Source organism: Narcine bancroftii, chromosome 5, assembly GCF_036971445.1.
Source record: "Narcine bancroftii isolate sNarBan1 chromosome 5, sNarBan1.hap1, whole genome shotgun sequence".
Lineage (NCBI taxonomy): Eukaryota > Metazoa > Chordata > Chondrichthyes > Torpediniformes > Narcinidae > Narcine > Narcine bancroftii.
The window spans coordinates 32,474,302-32,495,023 of NC_091473.1; the positions used below are offsets into that span (position 1 = coordinate 32,474,302).

General features: G+C 40.8%; 1 protein-coding gene across 4 annotated transcripts in view; it reads left to right on the plus strand.

The window, feature by feature from the left end:
- The window catches only part of frmd4bb (FERM domain containing 4Bb), a 335,203-nt gene that overhangs the window by 228,321 nt on the left and 86,160 nt on the right, over window positions 1-20,722 (plus strand). For 3 of the 4 annotated variants that reach the window (XM_069937083.1, XM_069937082.1, XM_069937081.1), the window contains 2 exons: window positions 6,057-6,113; window positions 6,505-6,527. In XM_069937083.1, coding sequence (XP_069793184.1) covers window positions 6,057-6,113; window positions 6,505-6,527 — 80 coding nt within the window. Of the gene's footprint in view, window positions 1-5,865; window positions 5,902-6,056; window positions 6,114-6,504; window positions 6,528-20,722 lie in introns of those variants that run through there. The other variant, XM_069937084.1, reaches the window with a different exon arrangement.

The window sequence follows — 20,722 nt, forward strand, 5'->3', positions numbered from 1 at the left end:
AATGAGTTTGTTGTTGGGGAGTCTGATGGTGAAGGAGTAACAGCTGTTCCTAAACCTGGTGGTGCAAGTTGAGTGGCACGATTCAGTACATCTTTCAGGCATGCCAAAGTATCCTCAGGCACATTCCTCTTGATGTAGAGTTCTAAGACTGAGTATCAACTTTGTGTTTCTTCATAACTTGAATCTTTGCCTTGTGCCTCAGGAATAAATTTCCAGGATGCTTTCATGTCCTCTGACTATACCGTTTTATCCCTTTCTCTGACTTGCATTTTATTGTTTTGGCTGTGTAGCTCAATATTCTGTTGATTTGGTTCATTGAAGTTCCAATCAGGTTAGGAACTCGATATATTTTCAACAAATGTCAAACTAAAATTAAAATTATGGCATGATAAACTGAACTCTTAATTCCTGCTGGCATGAGGATACACAGTTGTATTGTCAAATCAATTGAGTTCAGCTCAGACTGAATCTTTTCATCAAGCTGACACTCTACACTATACCGGCTCTGTGTCCCTCGGGTATAAAATATAGAATTATATATCTTGTCTTCTTTCTGTATTATGCACAATCAGTACTCTGTGCAAAGGTATAAATGAAAGAAAATAATTTTCTGCAAATTAAGTCATTGGAATGTTATTTATAGAATGCTATTCATGCCTTTGTATAGTTTTAGATTCCTAACAATTTTTAATGTTAAAATTCTGCAACATTACTTTCAAAATGAACACCCAGCAAATGTACAAGCAAATTATTAATGTTTTAAGGATCTTGAGCATTCTCTGGTGGTCTAGTGATTAGGATGTTTAATAAATGTTTCTTTTAAATAGAAAAAAAAAGAATATTGAGCATTATTTTGGTCCAGAATGAATGCTTAATTTCCCCTTGGATAAAAATCAGTTAATAATCCATTTCAAGTATTATTGACAACCATAATCTCCATCCCATAATTATTAAAACTGTAACTGGAGGATAGGTTCTTCATTTAGGAATTGCAGGCGTCGTTAATTGGGATTGGCTCAAGTCGAATAATAGTGATTGCAGCACCAACAAAAGGCAATTAAAACAAAATTAATATACAGAAGCAACCCTACCGCTCGAGGGCCACTTAAAATGTGATCATGCTGAGCAAAATGCAGCTGCATTTTCCACCCTGCAGTCTGAGTTTGTATTCGGTAGGAGCATGATATAATAGATTCACCATCACATCTGACATTGAGTTTAACCTCGATAGGCAGAGAGCAGAAGTAAATTGAGGCTGACTTTTTCTATTTACTAAGTTTAAGTGTATGTTATTTTCATGGTGCGTGAAACTATCCGCAGGTAATAAGGGGTGATATTTCCAGAACATTTAACTCTGCTTCAAATGTCCAGCAGCCAATTCTCAAGATTTTGAGATGGCTTTCAAGGTAATAGATGCAAATGAGACAGACAAGATCATTGAATCCTCATGCTAAAAGAACCATTTGTTGTGTGCAATCCATTGATTTGGCTGTTCTGGATTGGGTGCCGTGTGCTGAACCAGAGGTGATTTGAGAGCTTAAGATGCAGGAACCCTTGGGAGGCAGTGATCACAATATGATTTGTTTACTTTGAAATTTGAAAAGAAGGGGCTAAAGTCCGATGTGTTAGCATTTCAGTGGAATAAAGGAAATTGCAGTCGTATGAGAGAGAAACTGGTCAAAGGCGAATCGAAAAGCACCCGAATGGGAAAGTCAGAAGGTCAGCAATAGCAATTTATCTGAGAAATGAGGAGAGTGCACGATAGGTACGTACCAAAATGAAGGAAAGTTGTGAATGGAAAAATGAGACAATGTTGCTGATGAGGGAAGTTAAAGCCAAAATAAAAGCAAAAGAGAGGGTATAGAAAGAAGCAAAAATAAGTGGGAAGATAGAGGACTGGGAATCTTTTAAATACTTAGAGAAGACAACTAAGAAGGTGATTAGGAAGGAAAAGATGAATTATGAAAGGTTAGCAAGTAATATCAAAGAGGATACTAAAAACTTTTAAATATATAAAGAGTACGAGGGACAAAAGTAGACATAGGACCAATAGAAAATTATGCTAGAGAAATTTTAATGGGAGACAAGGAGATGGCAGTGGAACTGAATGAATATTTTGAATTAAACCACTGTGGAAGACATTAGTCATATAAAGGACTTTCATGACTCTCTTGGAAGAGAAGTAAATGCAGTCATGAGAGAGAAGGTACTTGGGAAGCTAAATGGTCTCAGGGTAGACAAGTCTCCCAGACTGGATGGAATGCAGCCTTTCGATCTGAAGGAGATAGTTATAGAGATTGTGGAGGCATTGGTAATGATTTTCCAGGAATCAATGGAGTCTGGCATGGTTCTATTGGACTGGAGGATCATGAATGTCATTCCTCTGTTTAAGACGAGAGCAGAAAGGAAATTATAGACCTATTAGACTGACATCGGTAGTTGGGAAGCTATTAGAGTTGACAAGGTGCCACCCTTGGCTGCTAAACAAGATGAGAGCCCTTTGAATTACAGGAAGGATACTAGCATGGGTTGAGCATTGGCTGACTAAGTACAAATAAAGGGATCCTGTTATAGTTGGCTACCAGTTACCAGTGGTGTTCCACAAGGGTTGGTGTTGGGGCCACTTCTTTTTACATTGTATATAAATGATTTGGATAATGTGGCTAAATGGTAGATACCACCAAAATAGATGGTATTAGGAGAATAGGCAAAGATACTTTGTTGGAAAGTGTACAGTCACGCAATTTGGTAGAAGAAATAGATGGGGAGAAAATTCAAAATTCTAAGGTGCAAAGGGACTTGGGAGTCCCCCAGTGGGAAACTCTAAAGGTTTACCTCCAGGTGAATACAATGTTGACATTTATTTATAAAAGAATAGCATACAAGAGCAGGGATATAATATTGAGACTCTTTAAAGCACTGGTGAGACCTCACTTGGAGTATTGTGTACAGTTTGGGGCATCTTAATTGAGAAAAGACATCCTGGCATGAGAGAGAGTTCAGAGAGGATTTACTAGAATGATACTAGGAATGAAAGGGTTGGCATATGAGGAACAATTGTCAGCTCTTAGACTGTACTCATTGGAGTAGTGAAGGTTGAGGGGAGACCTCATAAAACATTGTGAATGCTGATAGGCCTGGACAGTGGCAAAGGTGTTTCCCATGCAGGAAAAGATGGCATAATTTCAGGATAAAAGGGTGTCAATTTAAAATAGATGCAGAAAAAATTCTTCAGTCAGAGGGTCATGAGTCTGTGGAACTTGTTGCCTCAGGTGGCTGTGGAAGTGAGGTCATAGGATGTATTTTAGACAGAGATTGACAGGTATTTGATTTGAGTGGAAGGAAGGCAGTGCAGATTCGATGGGCCAATGCACCTACTTCTGCTCCCATTACGTGATTTTTTTTGTGATTCAGAACAAATATAAACCATCAGGATATCCAGTATTAACACACAAGAACACAGGGAAGTAGGAGCAGGCCTCTCTTACATGCCCCACCATTCAATATGATCATTGTTAATCTATGATGGCCTTGACATTTCTTCTGTGCCTATTTCTGTAACCCTCAATTCCTTGATGTTTCAAAAACTTTTCTATCTCCATCTTAAATATATCTCATGAACTTCCAGAGATCTACAACCCTTATGCACTCTTACCAAAGTGCATGATATCCCTTTCCCAGATTTAATCAAACCAAGGAACCGTAATAAACACAGCAAACACTGGGGAAAATTAGCAGGTCTGGCAACATCTGCGGAAAGAGAACCCCCACTGCTTAGTTTTACCAGCCTTTTCTGTTCTTATTTCAGATTTTCTGTATTTGCATTTTCGACTTTGATCTCTGAGTTAACTCTGAATTATATGTTGGACATATAACTCCTAATATAAATTAAAACAGTGACTTTTTTTAAAGTAACCAAACAAGCACAACATGAAGTTGCACTTTTTGCTCAAACATCCGTGTTTCAGCCAGTGTTGATTGGGTGACTATGGAGCAAAGGAAATCTTGGAGCAGGCGTGACCTGACCCGCCGGGAGCTAGTGCCTCCCCCCCCAAACACGGTGCTCTGGTGACCCCCCAACACGGTGTTCTGGCGCCCCCCCCAACACGGGTGTTCTGGCGGACCCCCCCCCAACACGGGTGTTCTGGCGGACCCCCCCCCCAACACGGGTGTTCTGGCGGACCCCCCCCCCAACACGGGTGTTCTGGCGGACCCCCCCCCAACACGGGTGTTCTGGCGAACCCCCCCCCAACACGGGTGTTCTGGCGGACCCCCCCCAACACGGGTGTTCTGGCGGCCCCCCCCCAACACGGGTGTTCTGGCGGCCCCCCCCAACACGGGTGTTCTGGCGGCCCCCCCCAACACGGATGTTCTGGCGGCCCCCCCAACACAGGTGTTCTGGCGGCCCCCCCCCAACTCGGGTGTTCTGGCGGGCCCCCCCCCAAAACGGGTGTTCTGGCGGACCCCCCAACACGGATGTTCTGTCGGACCCCCCCCCAACACGGGTGTTCTGTCGGACCCCCCCAACACGGGTGTTCTGGCGGCCCCCCCCAACTCGGGTGTTCTGCCCCCCCCCCCAACACGGGTGTTCTGGCCCCCCCCAACACGGGTGTTCTGGCCCCCCCCAACACGGGTGCTCTGCCCCCCCAACACGGGTGTTCTGCCCCCCCAACACGGGTGTTCTGCCCCCCCACAACACGGGTGTTCTCCCCCCCAACACGGGTGTTCTGCCCCCCCAACACAGGTGTTCTGCTTCCCCCCCAACACGGGTGTTCTGCTTCCCCCCCAACACGGGTGTTCTGGCCCCCCCCCAACACGGGTGTTCTGCTTCCCCCCCAACACGGGTGTTCTGGCCCCCCCCCAACACGGGTGTTCTGGCCCCCCTCCTAACACGGGTGTTCTGCCCCCCCAACACGGGTGTTCTGGCCCCCCACAACACGGGTGTTCTGCCCCCCCCAACACGGGTGTTCTGCCCCCCCAACACGGGTGTTCTGCCCCCCACCCCAACACGGGTGTTCTGCCCCCCCCAACACGGGTGTTCTGGCCCCCCCCCAACACGGGTGTTCTGGCCCCCCCCAACACGGGTGTTCTGGCCCCACCCCCAACACGGGTGTTCTGGCCCCCCCCCCAACACCGGTGTTCTGGCCCCCCCCCAACACCGGTGTTCTGGCCCCCCCCCCCAACACCGGTGTTCTGGCCCCCCCCCAACACGGGTGTTCTGGCCCCCCCCCCCCAACACGGGTGTTCTGGCCCCCCCCCCCAACACGGGTGTTCTGGCCCCCCCCCCCAACACGGGTGTTCTGCCCCCCCCCCCCAACACGGGTGTTCTGGCCCCCCCCCCCAACACGGGTGTTCTGGCCCCCCCCCCCCAACACGGGTGTTCTGGCCCCCCCCCCCAACACGGGTGTTCTGGCCCCACCCCCAACACGGGTGTTCTGGCCCCCCCCCCAACACCGGTGTTCTTCCCCCCCCCCAACACGGGTGTTCTGCCCCCCCCCCAACACGGGTGTTCTGGCCCCCCCCCCCCAACACGGGTGTTCTGGCCCCACCCCCAACACGGGTGTTCTGGCCCCCCCCCCAACACCGGTGTTCTGCCCCCCCCCCCCCCCAACACCGGTGTTCTGCCCCCCCCCCCCCCCAACACCGGTGTTCTGGCCCCCCTCCTAACACGGGTGTTCTGGCTGAACTGCTTTGGTCGGCAGCCGCTCGCGGAGCTGCCGGAACATTTGCGGCTGCGAGCTCAATGTAAATGAGCCTCTCCAACCTGCCTTGCCGACTCGACCAAAGCAGCACAAGGGGCGCGCTCGTCACTTCTCAGTCGGTCGCTAGAGCCTGCCGGAGTCTCTGTCACAGAGAGTGGCGTGGGCTTGCACCGAGGTTTGGGACTGCCTGCGAAGCAGCGTAAGTGCCTGGACGGAGTGGAGATTGTGGGTTCGTGAGTGTCCCTTTGGGGGGAGCTGGTTGACCCGCTGCCGGAGCGTCCTGAGCAGCTCGCCGCCTTTCTGCACCCCCTCCTGATGGCTGTGTTTTTTTTTTACCTCTGCCTTTCCTCTCAGGGCGATATCGAAGTGGACAGCGAGACGGTGTTCGAGTTGGCCGCGTACGTCCTGCAGGTACGTCCTGCGGACTCGCGTGGAAGCACGGCTCCCGTCTGGGTTCAGCTGGGCCGTGCTGTCCTGTGTTGGAAGGGGCTGGGCCGGGCGAGGCTGAGCTGAACTCGCGCACAAACTTCACGGTCAGAGCTTGCACCGTCCGGGAGTGAAGCTGGGCTCGGTTCTGCCTTGTCTGAGTCTCTTCCACGCGGCGAGTCTCGCCACGGCTCTTTAGATGACCTGGGGAAGAGGTGTCTGTATCCACTTGAAACGGACAGTCACGATCAATTCAACAGTTCACCTGTTTGTTGAACAGCCCAAGTGTCTTCCTTGGCAGTTCTGAAGTTTTCATGTTAGTATTTCCAAGTTCTGCTGAGACACTGACCCTGTTTTTTTTCCCCCAATTCCCCAGGAAACGAAGGGCAATTACATCAGGTAAGAAAGGAACTGTTGCGTCTCTTGTTTTATGTTTGATGACAACAAATAATGAACTGTTTGTGTTTTGTTTTCTTTATTTTGAAGCCTACATTTGGGGTAGTTGCACTTGAGTAGTTTTTGTGTGTTATTTCAGCTCACAGCCTCATACATCATTGTCCTGCATTTACAGCAGATTTTTTTCTCCCACGGTTAATATAGGCGGAAGCAATCTGAGATTGTCCTAGATTCAGCCTGCTTCCCTTTTGTCAGACTGGGAACAATACAACCTCAGAAGGGTAATGTATGCAGCAAAACGATCAGATTCATCAGCTGTTCCGTTTTTAAGCTCGATGTGCAGCTTTCTCTCACAGCTGCCCTGCTGCGGCCTCACCCTTCATACACTTGACCTCACGGTTGTGTGACATGAAACTAACTCCCAGCCAAAGCTGCCTGCTATAAAATGTTAGCACTTTTATCTGTGGAGGTGGGGGGGAGAACTGAATGATTGTTGTATTTTAAAGTTGATTTGTAAATATTTCAAGCTCAAGATTAGGGGCTGTTAAACCTGTTACAGAGTTGCACAGAAATTGCGTGGCATTAGTGCAGGCAAGTGTCATTTTAGCTTTCCCTGTAAGAAAATGAAGCTGTAAATGTGAACCATCACCAACATAATTGAATTTCAGGTATTTGATATCAAACTAAAATAGACTTAATGCATTTTTATATTAAAAAAATCAATGGAATTGTAATGTCAACTTTAAGAAACCAAAAGATTGTCACACACTGTAATGGAGAGTGAATATAAATTGAGTGTATATGCAGTATGCAAGCTGTTTAAAATTTTGATTGGTCGCTCGAACCAGATGTGGATTTTTTTTTATTTCCAATAACATTTAAATTTGTGATTCAGTTTTATTGAAATATGATATGCTCTGAAAGTTTGAATGATCATTCAGAATTCACTTCACTATTTGAACATTTGCTCTAGTAGCCGATCGCTTATCTCACTCATCGGTACTTTTCCCCGTGAGTCAGGAAATGGTTTGTTCAGATTCCATGCCAGATTCTCACAGAAAAATAGAAGCTGGCCCTTTTGTCCTGTTCTGAGAGAGGTACACTGACGGGAATCACCAACATTCAGATGAGGCATTTTAATTAGAGCCTATTTGCATACACAAAGGGTGTAAATAATCATAGGACACTGACATGCAAAAGATCCATGAAGCACATCAATATTTCTTCTTAAATTCACCTTTGGCATCTCATTATCTGGTCAATTTGAAACTGGCTTTGGGAGTGTATTCTGTGTAAAAATTGGCTACTACATTCCTGAGGTTATGAAATCCATAATATGAATGAATGAAATTCTTTCTTATTGATATAAGTGGCATTAAGGGTCCTTTGCTGTTGGAGTCTTGGAAGATTCAACACTAATTGGACAGATCTTCATAGGATTCTGCAATGCATTAATCTGCAAAGCTGTTTGGAGGTATACTTAATAACTAGAAGTGGGACCGTTTTCAGGGAATTTTGTGAAGAGAAGCCTTATCACATACAAGCATTGTTTTTCATAATTAATGGGCAAGTATCAATCAAGTTAATTGTCTGAATTATGTAAGCACATTGTGGAAAATAGATTTATTTAAATACTACTCAGTCAACATATTTTATAGTTTGATGTACAATGGCATACTTAGATCGACAATAGGTATTTGAGATATTGTAATTAATCTCATTATCTTGAAAATATTGTTAAATCTGTGTGGCGTATATGCAAATTATAATGTTTTTCACACCATCTGCCCATGGTTTCGATGTGTCTTCGTGAACGATAATTAAAAAGTCAAAAATGCATCTGGTTGATGGAACTTTTTATCAACACACAGGCTTTGGCTTTAAGTTTCTGGGATTTATTTTTTTGCTTTGTAATTGATAATACTCACAGTTTTTTAACTCAGCTCCCGCCTTTGCCGACTACCACCAGGCATGGGGTGGGGGGGGGGGGGAGATGAATTAAAATAAAAATAAATTAAAAAAAAAAGTTTTTTAACGCAAAGGAAGACGAATTAAAATAAAAATAAATTAAAAAAAAAAACAGTTTTTTAACTCAAAGGAAATCCAAATTGAATTTCACTAGATGGTCTTTTCCTTGCCAAGCTCGTATTTACCTCAAACTGCTTTGGTTTGAGGTAATTTGTCTTCACATGTTTATTTCCCATCCCAAAATCTAGAATATTAAAATTGCATTGCAAGTCTGGGGCTGTACCGAAGAGAGGTAGATGGCTGTGGTTTCTCCTTTTAATGATGCCAGTCATAGGGGCACAAATTGAATTATCTGTACTTTCCCACAATCAGTAAGTGTTTATTGATTTGTTGTTAGTAACAAGTTGAAAGAAGATTGTTTACCAAAATTCTTGACTAGATTGTAAGACTTTGTCATGGGAGGACACAAAGGGAATGCTATTTCCAGCAATTGAAATCAAAAATTAACCTAAAATTCCAAACATGGTGGTAGGCGATCTTATTTTTCAAACTGAGGATGGGACCACTGTGTAAAACATGTAGGCTGCCTGGAGTTACAGACAGGAAAATTTTGTGGCCTATATTTTAACAGTCGTACATGTACAATAGTTATACGTGCATATAATTGCTGGGGAGGCGATGTCACAATTTTGAAGGCCATTTAAATCCTATTTATGTTACACAATAACATTTTACGTTCCCTCTTTTGTTACTGTCAAAGGGTGAAAGCACTGATGTGAGGTCCAAGTGCACTCAGGAGTTGTGTGAGATTTGCGGAATCTTGTCAGACTTATTCCCAGTGCATTCTTTTAGAAATATTCCTTGGATTCTATTTGATCTTTCCCATTTGTTTCCCATTCAATTGCTTCACAATTCCAGGGTGTAGTTATTTATCAAAGAGTACACATGCCAGAAGTACAGGTTAGATCTACTTAACTATTGAGGAAAGCTTAGGGCTTCCAGAAAACAATTGTAAGGAGAGGAAGATGTCAAAAATGTCATTGTTCAAAATGGCTCAGTGCACTGATAAATGTATTCCAGTGGGAGCAGGATCAGCCAGCAACTCTCACAGCATGGGATCTATTACAGCCTTTAATTATTAAAATTTGTAATTTTTTTGAAGAGCACATTGGAAATGTAACGTGCATGATCAGGCTAGGTTGCATGCTATTGTCCTTAGTGACTTTTAAGACCTTGACTAGAGCATCTGTATATTCAATGTAGACTCCTTTTTGAGTGCCTTAGAAATAAAAATTAGACCAATCTCTTTTGTAGAAAACCTCTGAAAAATTCCTGAATAACTCAGGTTTTCACTGCCTTGAAAAGACTTTAAATACCTGCAAAAAGCTTTCAAAGAGAACAGTGAAACAAAGTAACTGGGATGTGACCCACAGACAAAATCAGAGTGTTTGAATGGAATACTTCATGGGTTGGCATTTCTTCAGTATTTAAAGAGTAATGGTCACCGTATTGCATGCTATTGGCTCCCAACAGTGTGGCCCTATGTTTACTGTGGATGTGATGTGCCCATTTTCAGGAGTGCTAAAATTTCCTGGCTGGTGGTCTGGCTTTCTTTTTGGTTCATTTTTCCAGACAAGGATGATGGAGGTGAGCTGTCATGTTACATCACTGCAGTCCTCCTTGTGAAGATACTCCCAGAGTTCTCTCGGGGAGGGAGTTGCATGATTTGGACTCGGTGACAATGATTTATTTCCAAGTCAGGATGGTGTACCATTTCCAAGTGGTGGTTTCACCATGCCACTGCCATGCCACTGCTGCCATCGTCTTTTGGATGGAGGAAGTTACAGGCTCAGGGGCTACTGTGAAAATAGCCTGGGTGAGTCACTGCAGTGCCTTTTGTAGAGGGTACACATAAAGCCAATGTTTATTCATGGTGGATGGAATTAATATTTAGGCTGGTGAGTGGAATACGGATCAAGTGGATGCTTAGTCCAGATGGTATTAGCCTTCTCAAGGTTGTTGGAGCTGCACTACTCCAGTTCAGTGCAGAGTATATCAGGATGCTTCTGCTTTAATGTTTAGAGATGGTGTAAAGTCTTTGAGGTATCAGAAAGGGAGTCGACGTGGATGACAATGTTCTTGAACCCACTGCTTCCTGTTAGCAGTTTGTCACGTTTTTGGATTAAATTTGTAGGGCTTTGGTTTGATTCATTCCAGTGCTTTTGAAATGTACACAATGCTGTAACAAAATGATGCACATCATGTTTGGTAGAGTATGTTCCTGTATCTTTTCAATATGAAGAGGTCGCCTGTTGTATTGGTTGAGGAATAAGTATTTGATCACTCGAGAGAGTGATATTCTGATCTTCAGCAGAAACCCTTGAGATCTTTTCCTTTGACCTTCAGCAGATGAGATTTTGTTTTGTGTTTTCTAGTCACTGATGCTGCTTTCTATTCAACGTGTGAGCCACTTTATGCACATAAGTTAAAAATTCTCTCTTCTTCCCCCCCCCCAAGCCCCTAACCTGCACCCCTGTCCGCTTTGCTTCAATAATCCCTGCCAAGTAACATTCACTATCCAAATTTCCCAATTCAACTCTCTAATGGCCTTCCTCAAATTTTTAAGATGTAGTTAACTTCTGTTATCTCCCACCAGAGGAAGTGTTCTCCTTAATTAGATATCCTATCATAATCAGGGTAACTTTGAAAACAAAATCTTGATCAGGTTACCTGTAATTTTCGTGTATTCTAAGTACACATGCCAATTTTATTCATCCGCTTTTGCTCCGTTATTAACAAAATATTGTTGAAGATGCCTGTTGCATCAAATAAAACTAAACCTCTTTTATGGTTTAGCTTCCTTAGTGACCCAATGGGAGGATCTTCTAAATTTGACAGATTCAAAACCAAGCAATGCTGAGGATGTGTAGCAAAAAGGGAAAAAAATTGATCTAAAGTGACATCCTTAAGAAAATGTTGGCTCAGTGAAGAGCGCACAAAACATTACCATACAGTACAGGCCCTTCAGACCATGATGCGATGCTGACCAATATGTAAACCGACTCCACAGTAATTAATTATTCCCAACCTCGTGTTCAGTATTTCACATCTCATCTGATAAATGCATAAAAGAAAGGCTTAGCTTTAGATATTATCTTCCCACGCTCAGCAAATCCAAAGTGTTCCACACCCATGTCACTACTAAATTTTGGAATCTCATAACAATCACTTTGAGCACAGCAAGATCTCAGAGCTAGTAATGTGATGGGTGGTGGCAATGGAGAGTCATTGACATATCTTATTATTTCTGTTAGACATTTGCAGTGTCTGATGACTTGCAACTAATCTGGGTAGATTCCGCCATTGAAAATGTGGTGGCAGACACACTAGGAAAGGCATTAATGGAGTGGACAGTCAGAATCATTTCCAGGCTGAGGACATGCATTTAAAGTGAAGTGGGGGTGGGGTGAGAGAGGGCTTCCCCACCTCCCCCACCACCCCCCCCCCCCCCCGCACCACAGAATGGTAAGTGCCTGGAGCAGTCTGCCAGGAGAGATTTGGAAGCAGATACAATAGTTTTAAGAGGCTTCTAGATAGGCACATAAATGTGCAAAAAATAGAAGGCTGTGGATGATGTGCAAGGAGCAGAGATGTGGACTGAAGGGCCTGGACCTGTGCTGTATTGCTCCACGTTGAGCGGCTTTTTGTTGAGTCGAACCTGAAAGCTGTCACAGCTTCCGGAAATAATTTTTAACCACTTTCTCTCCTTCAATGGGATATAGATGTCCCTGGCAAGGCCAACCATCTTTAGCCTCTGAACTGAGGAGCCAATCAAGAGTCAATAACCTGGTGGGTCTGGCATTGTATGTTGGCTAAAGAATGCAAATGGCCAGTGATGGGAATCAAGAATGAATGGGAATGAGATTTGAATACATCAATTTTAGATAAAAAATTTGGATAACACACCTGATCGAATTAATAATTCTTCATTCTGTGCATGTCATTGTTTAATACAATTTAAAGTTGTACATAGAATACATATATCCAAAGTTAGATTATCTAATTTTTATCCAGATGTTGATCCATTCACTATGTGACAAATGTTAAATTTTTGAGGCCTCTTTGATTCATTTGTTTTGGAGTGTCCAGAACTACAAGAATATTAGGAAAAATTCTTTAAAGTTCTATCACAGATTCTTGGGATTAAATTAGCGCCGTGTCCTTTTATTGCTTTGTTTAGTTATTCTCTGGAAGAGAGGATTTCCTTGAATTCAACTCAAAAAAAGAATAGTAGCTTTTACTTCATTGATGGCCAAATGAGCAATTTTGATAAGATGGAAAGATCGTGTAGCACCAACTCGTATGCAATGGTTACAGGATGTTATGTCTTGCTTGAGTTTGGAGAAAATTAGATCTAATGTTAAAGAGATCAAGGTTGAATTTGATAATATATGGGGCAATTATCATCATTTAATTACCTAGGTAGGGGTGCTATGGGGTTTTCTATCTGATGTCCAAGAGCCAATACTCAATTCTTTACAATTTATTTGCTGTTGAGCATGTTTAATGGGAGGGATTAAATTAGAATTTTTTTCTTCTTTTTTTTCTTTTGTTCTTATCTTTGTTATTTTCTACAACTAGAAGAGATTGATCTATTTAGATAATCACAGGTCTGTTTAGATAATCATAATATATATCTCAATATTAGAGTATGAAGTGAAATTCTCATAAGGATTTTTCACTCTTTTTCAAGAATTATAAAGGTAAAGATTCCATTATTACTACATGTAGAATGTAACATACATGAAATTCTTTAACTTTGTCTACCATAAGGAAGATAGAGTGTCCAGCGCCCCTCACAGAAATGAGGCGTCAGCAAGGAATGAACCCTGGTTTACCAGTGCTCTAACCATTGAGCTATCAGACAATGTATAATTGATATGTGACTCATTCTGTATTGTAATGTATGAAAGATATAATTAATAATAATTAACAAAAATATTTTTAAAATAAAGAGAATGTAGAGAGCAATTTTTTCCTACTACTGGGAGCTCCTTGGTTGTATTTTGGTGACAATCTAGTAGATCTGTAGTCACCTAACGTTTAATCCCAGATTCAGTGGAATTCAAACTTAATCAATGGCTCAAGCATCCAATGGAAAATACATATTAATGCCTCAGTCATGACACTGTGTTTTGACCTGATATGTTGACTGTTCATTTCCCTCCATGGATTCTGCCTAACCCATTGAGTTTCCCCAACAGTTTGCTGTTTGAGCTCCAGATTTCAGCATCTCCAGACTCCTGTGTCTCCATACTAATGAATTCATTATTCTGTGCAGATGCAAGCTGCTGTTGCTACCAACATTCTACATTTTTCACTGGCGATAAGACTACAGATGTAGTTTATACCCCTTCTATAATCTATGACATGATAGGAATGCACACAAATCCTATACAAGTAGCATCCAGGCCCAGTTCCTGCTAGACCTCAAATGCATGTCCTTTAAGGATATAAGGTCTCTATAAAATAAATGGCAATAAATAGAATTGCCTAGATTTTTTTTGTATATATAGTTTATAGTCATGCATTTACTTTGTATTGGCAATGGAAGATACTTATTTGCTCCATTCATTGATGTCTGGTGTATTTACCTAAACTAGAAAATTGGTGAAGGAAGATAATACAGGTATTTCCACAAATTCAGTCCTCCGGCTTTAAAATAGTTAAATTGAAAAGAAAGCTCAAATAATTAAATTACAGCAGGACCTCATGATTGAATTACTCACAAAAATTACTTTTAATGAAATTTCAGTGCATAAAGATTAATTCCATTAAATTCTTCAATAGGTCCTTTATGCATTTCCTTCTCCTTTCCAAAATGATGATACCTGTGATGAACTGTATTGCCTCCTCCCAAATCACAAAGCAATGCATTTTAAAACTGGTTGCAAGATAAATAAGGCCTGAAGCATATTTTACATTGTGCTTCAACCTGAGATCATATGTCAGAAAGTGACCTCTGCATACCATTCTGTTGCACTACATAGCTCCACTATTAATGTGGAGACACAGAACACAACCCTATGGGATAAGTTTCAAAGTTTTCCTGGCAATGGACATGAGATCCAAATTATTATTGGTTCTTGGATGATGCACTCCTTTACACTATGGAGTACAGTAAATTATTTTTGTAGTGTAAACATGCAAAATTGTCCTCTTAGTGTGAAGTTGTCTCCCCCAGTTGAGGATGGTACTTTTCGGTACTTGTAGCTCCCTGTTTCCATCAATTGTTCACTGCCAACCTTCAAGCTGTTATGTTGCCTGAAGGCCAGTTTGTGCCAGAAATCGTGACATTAATTTTTCAAAGAAGATACACAACACTTGCTACAACAATGGACTGTGCACACACCATATTAAAAATATATCTTCAATCTTGTTTCTTATATTTCTCTCCTCAAGAGACCAAAATGCTTGATACAGGCTTGTAAAATAGAGCAGATTAATGGTCTTGACTAAAGTACTTTTCACTTTTGTGGCAGTAAACATGCCTATTTTTAATTCCAGCAACAGTGAATAAATGCATTGACAAAAGTAGCACGGCCTCTGGGGGGATTTGAGAGTCTCCTTTTTTGATGCGTCTTCAGTGGCCAAAGTGTTTTTTTGTTATTTTTGCTAAAGTCTTTTTTTATATTTTATTTAAACATTTTGAATATACAATACAAATAAATGGACCCATCCCCATCCACATAACTCACTCTCCTCCCACCCCAATTAAACCCCAACAAAAGGAATAGGAGATTGACCATAAAAAAAACACCAAAAATGAATCAAAGCAACAACACCACCTCAAGCTCTAGAGAATTCAACATTTTAACCCCATATAGTCCAAATTAGGGCTCCACACTTTCAAAAAGAGATAATTATCATGTAATTTATGTTGTTTTTTCCAAAGGAATATATAATCTAAATTCTGAATGCCATCGCTGCAACCACAAATCAATATTCATAAATCAAGGTTAAAATGGGAGAAGAATTTGGGAATATTAATTGATCATGACTATTAATTAATCTACATGTAAGGATAGCATAACTAAGATTACTAACGTTTGATATAGATTAGTAAATTATAATTTTATACATTGGTTGTATTTAACTGCTCAAAAATAAAAGAAATATAATTTAATTTCTTCAGATTTATATTTTAGATGTACTAAAGAAGTGAGTTCTTTTTTGCATTCAACTTGGTAAAGTTCAATCTTTCTGGATATGACTTAAGGAATTTTTAGAGAAAGTTTAAAGATCTAATTAACAATGGGTCCAGCATTATTTTTATTAAGTATTAAAGTATTGAGTCAGACTTTGAGGTTGACTAAGTATCAAATTGTGTTTTTTAAGGTTGACAATGGCTGTAGCAAGAAAATGTATAGCCATAACTTGGAAAAATTATTTTGCTGAAAATCTTGAGATGGTTTGAACAAGATACAACCATAGAGTTTTCTTGCAGTAAAGAAAACATGTTAATTTTATGGTTTTCAAAAATGATTGGAGCAGATTTCAAAATATTGAAGATGATAAAACTTGAACTTATTGATAATGATTTTTTTAAATAGTATTATTTTAAATTTGTTTTTTAAAATTTACCAGCAGTTTGCCAGCACTCAATATTGATAAAAACAAAGACTCTAGGTTCGCTGTTATCATTTCTCCTGACTGTCTAAACATTGGGAAGTTTTCCAGCTGATGATCAGAACTCTGGAAAGTCATGTGTACAAACTTCTTTCCAGACTGCTCTTGGAACCAGAATGTGATTCACCACACTTCAGTGCACGTCTTCCAATCTGTGCATTCTGAGTCAAATATGACAGCTGTCTTAATTTATGATTTATGACTTATTTTTATTTAACGTTTTCCTTCTGTTACAATGTAGGTATATATAGATCTGAAAGAATTCTGAATCTTTTTTCTAAAAGGGTGCTAATAACTAAGAGCAAATAAGTGTGAGAAGACCTGTTTCTTGAAGGTGTCAGAGCAGTCTTTGCTTATTCAGGAAGTTCTGACTTTGGCCTAGTTTAGAAGTGACCTCTTGCAACATAAAGAATGCTTTGATGAATGTTACATGAAAGAAACTAGGCTTCTGTTGGAATAATTTTCAATATAAAGGAGGGATGATTATTCTCTCATAAATGATTTCCCTTGATTTATATTTTCCTAGTCTGGTAACATGACCATCTTTACTTGGATATTATGCTTATACATCAACACTTTTAAAGAAAATTGCATGTACCCTTTGAGTGTGGTCTAAAATATTTCATAAAAGCGTATTCATTCAGAAATGTTTTTTTCCTTTTGATTCTAGTTGCCAGTTTGCTCCTCCTCTGTTATTTGTAGTTCATGTGAAGCAGGTTAACAATCGATCCTTAGACATTTATAACATAATTATAACATAACAATTTACAGCACGGAAACAGGCCATTAGGCCCTTCTAGTCCGCACCGAACCAAACACCCCACTCTAGTCCCACCTCCCTGCACAATGCCCATAACCCTCCATCTTCTTCTCATCCATATACCTGTCCAACCTTTTCTTAAATAATACAATTGACTCCGCCGCCACTATTTCTCCCGGAAGCTCATTCCACACGTCTACCACTCTCTGAGTAAAGAAATTCCCCCTCATGTTACCTCTAAACCTCTGCCCTTTAATTCTTAACTCATGTCCTCTTGTTTTAATCTTTCCTCCTCTTAACGGAAATAGTCTATCCACATCCACTCTGTCTATCCCTTTCATAATCTTAAATACTTCTATCAAATCCCCTCTCAACCTTCTACGCTCCAAAGAATAAAGACCTAATCTGTCCAATCTCTCCCTATACTCTAGATGCTTAAACCCAGGTAACATTCTGGTAAACCTTCTCTGCACTCTCTCCACTCTGTTTATATCCTTCCTATAAACAGACTTGGAAGATTGGGATTTTTCCTATTTAACTCCAAGGGAAACAGCTATTTAAACACCTACTTCTTGGCTATCTTTCCATAATATTTTTTATGCGCTGTAAAACTATTTTGAATGCAATCCAAGAAAACTGCATGTTTCATAGGCATAACTGGCCCACTTAAATGTTTTCTCTCCCTGCACTCTGCCAAAGCATTACATTACATGTATCATACATGTGAACTACATGCATCATACATGTACATAGATGTGTAGACTATCAAATTCTGTGGTAGGACAAAGTAATTGGATAGTTAGTTATGTTCACACCAGGCATGCCAGTACAACAGAAGTAAGTTGCCAGACAATTCTTGATGTTCATTACAATTACTGCAACCATAAAAACTGCCCCAAACATAAACACACTAGTGACCAGAGACTCATGTGGACCAGCCCCCTAAATATTGTGGCTAAAGAGCATCTAGGTGACAAGGCTTCAGTAAAGTTACAAGGCAAGTGTCAGATGGAATACCTATCGTGCAAGGCAAAGTATCGCTCTTGGCCACTTGCCACTCATCTAATATTTAATTTATGCCAGTTTATGTCCTTCATCATTGGTGTGCTGTGGATACTGTGTGTACTATCAAAATGATTCACTGCCACAATATATCAAGGCTACTTCATGCCATCTTTCATATTTATGATCTCTACCACCTGAAAGACAAAAATGGGTGCCATTACGTTCCCTTCAAGTCACACACCATCCTGACTTGTAGATGCATTACTGTCCTTTATCGTAACTTGGTCAAAATTGTGAAATTTGTATGACTGTGAGAGCATCCTCATTAAGGTTGAAGGAAATGATCACAACTTCCCTCTTGAGGATATATTGGGGATGGCAATTAAGTATTGGCTTTCCAAAACATGTCCATGTCACATGAAGTATAAAATGACTCCAGTCCCGTTACACTGAGCTCCTCAGTTCTGCCAGGTTGCTGTCATGGTAAATCTTGATCAGGAGGTTTGTTATGAAGAGATGATGTTGCAGTGAAGACATTTCACCTTTTTGACTAAAGCAGGTAAATGATGAAGAGACGCTGGAGATGGGGGTGGGGGAGGACTGCAGTTGAACCCCCAAATAAAATCACAAGATATTATGATGAAAATACTGTATTTAACAAACAGCCAGATCCTTAGAAATTGAGGACTATGTGTCTCCCTTCACTGAGAGCTGACGAGCTTAGCTGTGCAGTTATTGGTATGTTTCTTTACAGACAATTAAGTAAGTATAAAGGTTACTTCCAGTGAAGTAAATTGCAAAGGCCAGCGTATAGATTTATTTTAACTTTGTATTAAAATGATAGGATGTTAATTTCTATAAAGTGATTGAAAATTGCAGCCTGGAATAGAGGCATAATTAATTGATGAATGACAACATTAAGCATATATTTTTATTATGATAGTTGGAGTTCAAAATCAAAGTAAATGTCAGAGAATACACATGATATCACATACAACCTTGAGATTCTTTTTACCGGGAATACATGTGAAATTGCATGAATATGCTTTCATTTCTTGTGTATTTTCTATACATTGATAGTCAACGAAAATAACTGCAATAAAACTTACGTAATGAGTCCGATCTCTTTTGACCTTGTATACTACATTTCAAATCTCCCAAGTCAACAACTTTGTTGGTACCTATCATTTACAATGAAATACAAATCTTGAGATCAATCAATTAACATTAATTCATCGCAATTCCTCATGGTGTAACTAATAATTAAATGAACTTTAATTCAAAAAAAGGTAGTTTCAAAAATGATTGTTGATAAATTGTGAGTGAGTTTGCTACGTCACGGCGGGACTGAGTGTCCGGCAGTATGGCTAGGTGGGTAGGCTGGGCTCGTTAGCCTTGGTTAGCAGCCAGCCTAAGAGAAGGACAACTCTTGATTTCAAACCTGTGCAGATGGGGCTCTTAGCCCCGACAGGCCATCCATCTTGGAGAAGGTCACTCCGACATAACCCTGATGACCCGAGGACCTGGCTGTCACTGTCCCAACTTGGTAGGCTGAGGCAGATAAACCCTGGGTGTAAAGGGTAGGGCCAGTGCTTCACACACTGTACTGCTCCTTTTAAAACTCCATTGCACAGGCTCAAAGGACATGCCCGTGTCTACGATCTGTCCTAAATCCTTGTTTGTGGAGCCAAGCCGTGATGAATAAGCTTGAATTTAAATGTAACCCAAAAATTCCAATGATAACAGATTTTGCAGGACTAGCAGAGCTCTAAATTTCTGGATGGAGGACCATTCCTGATTGCCAGATATGTTTAAAGCAGATTGTATGGACATGTTGTCACCCTGGTGGCCACTGTGGTATTATTACTTTCCTTCTGGCAAACTGTGGAGGTGGGAGACTGTTTATCTGCCACCAGAACCAATCTGTGAAATGATTACTGTTTAAACCTTTTAGATTTTATGGTTTTTGATACCAGCCGATATTGTCTATTAATAATTCTCTGAATTCTCCCCTTTCCTGCCTTTCACAAATGGGAAATGCTCTGATGTCATTGCACAAAATTCCCATCAAAATAAATCATTTTAAAATTAAAAATATTGCCCATATTCTGATCTGGCCTAATTATACCATTTGGTCAATGCACAACCGGTAAATGACGTAGTTTTCAGATTCACAAGCTTGGGACCTGTTAAAGGAAGTTTCCCATTTTTAAAAAAAATGAGTCAAGTTGTTTGTTCTTCTCCTTGAACTTCCTCATTACTCAGTGAATTGTGCTTTATATAAAAAGTGTTTAATTAGATCACCAGCAGTTATTTTAGCGGAGACAGTCATGTCTTTATGCTTGACTTGGTGGTTAAGCATATAGAAATTAAATAAACTTTGATTTTTGGCAGCCTTTATTTCCTGCTTACACAATAGCCCATTCTAATTGATTGAATTATATTCAGAAATATTGCTCTCAATGTTTTGAGGCAGGATATTGGGAAAGCAGTCATTTAATCTCTGAATAGGTGACAATTTTGATTGGTTAGAGATGGACAACAATCATTGGGGTGGGGCAAAGACTTCCTTAAAGATTCTTGCTCCAATTTAACCAACAAAGTGACTTGTGAAGTGTAGGTCTCTTGGAGCAAGAAATTCTGGCCTTTATTTCTGGCATCAAGGTGTCGAGTATAAAAGTTGGGGAGTCACGTTGAAGCTGCATAAAACTTTGGTTCGGCCATTTTTGGAGTATGCAGTTCTGTCATTGCATTACAGGATGGATGTGGAGAAGAG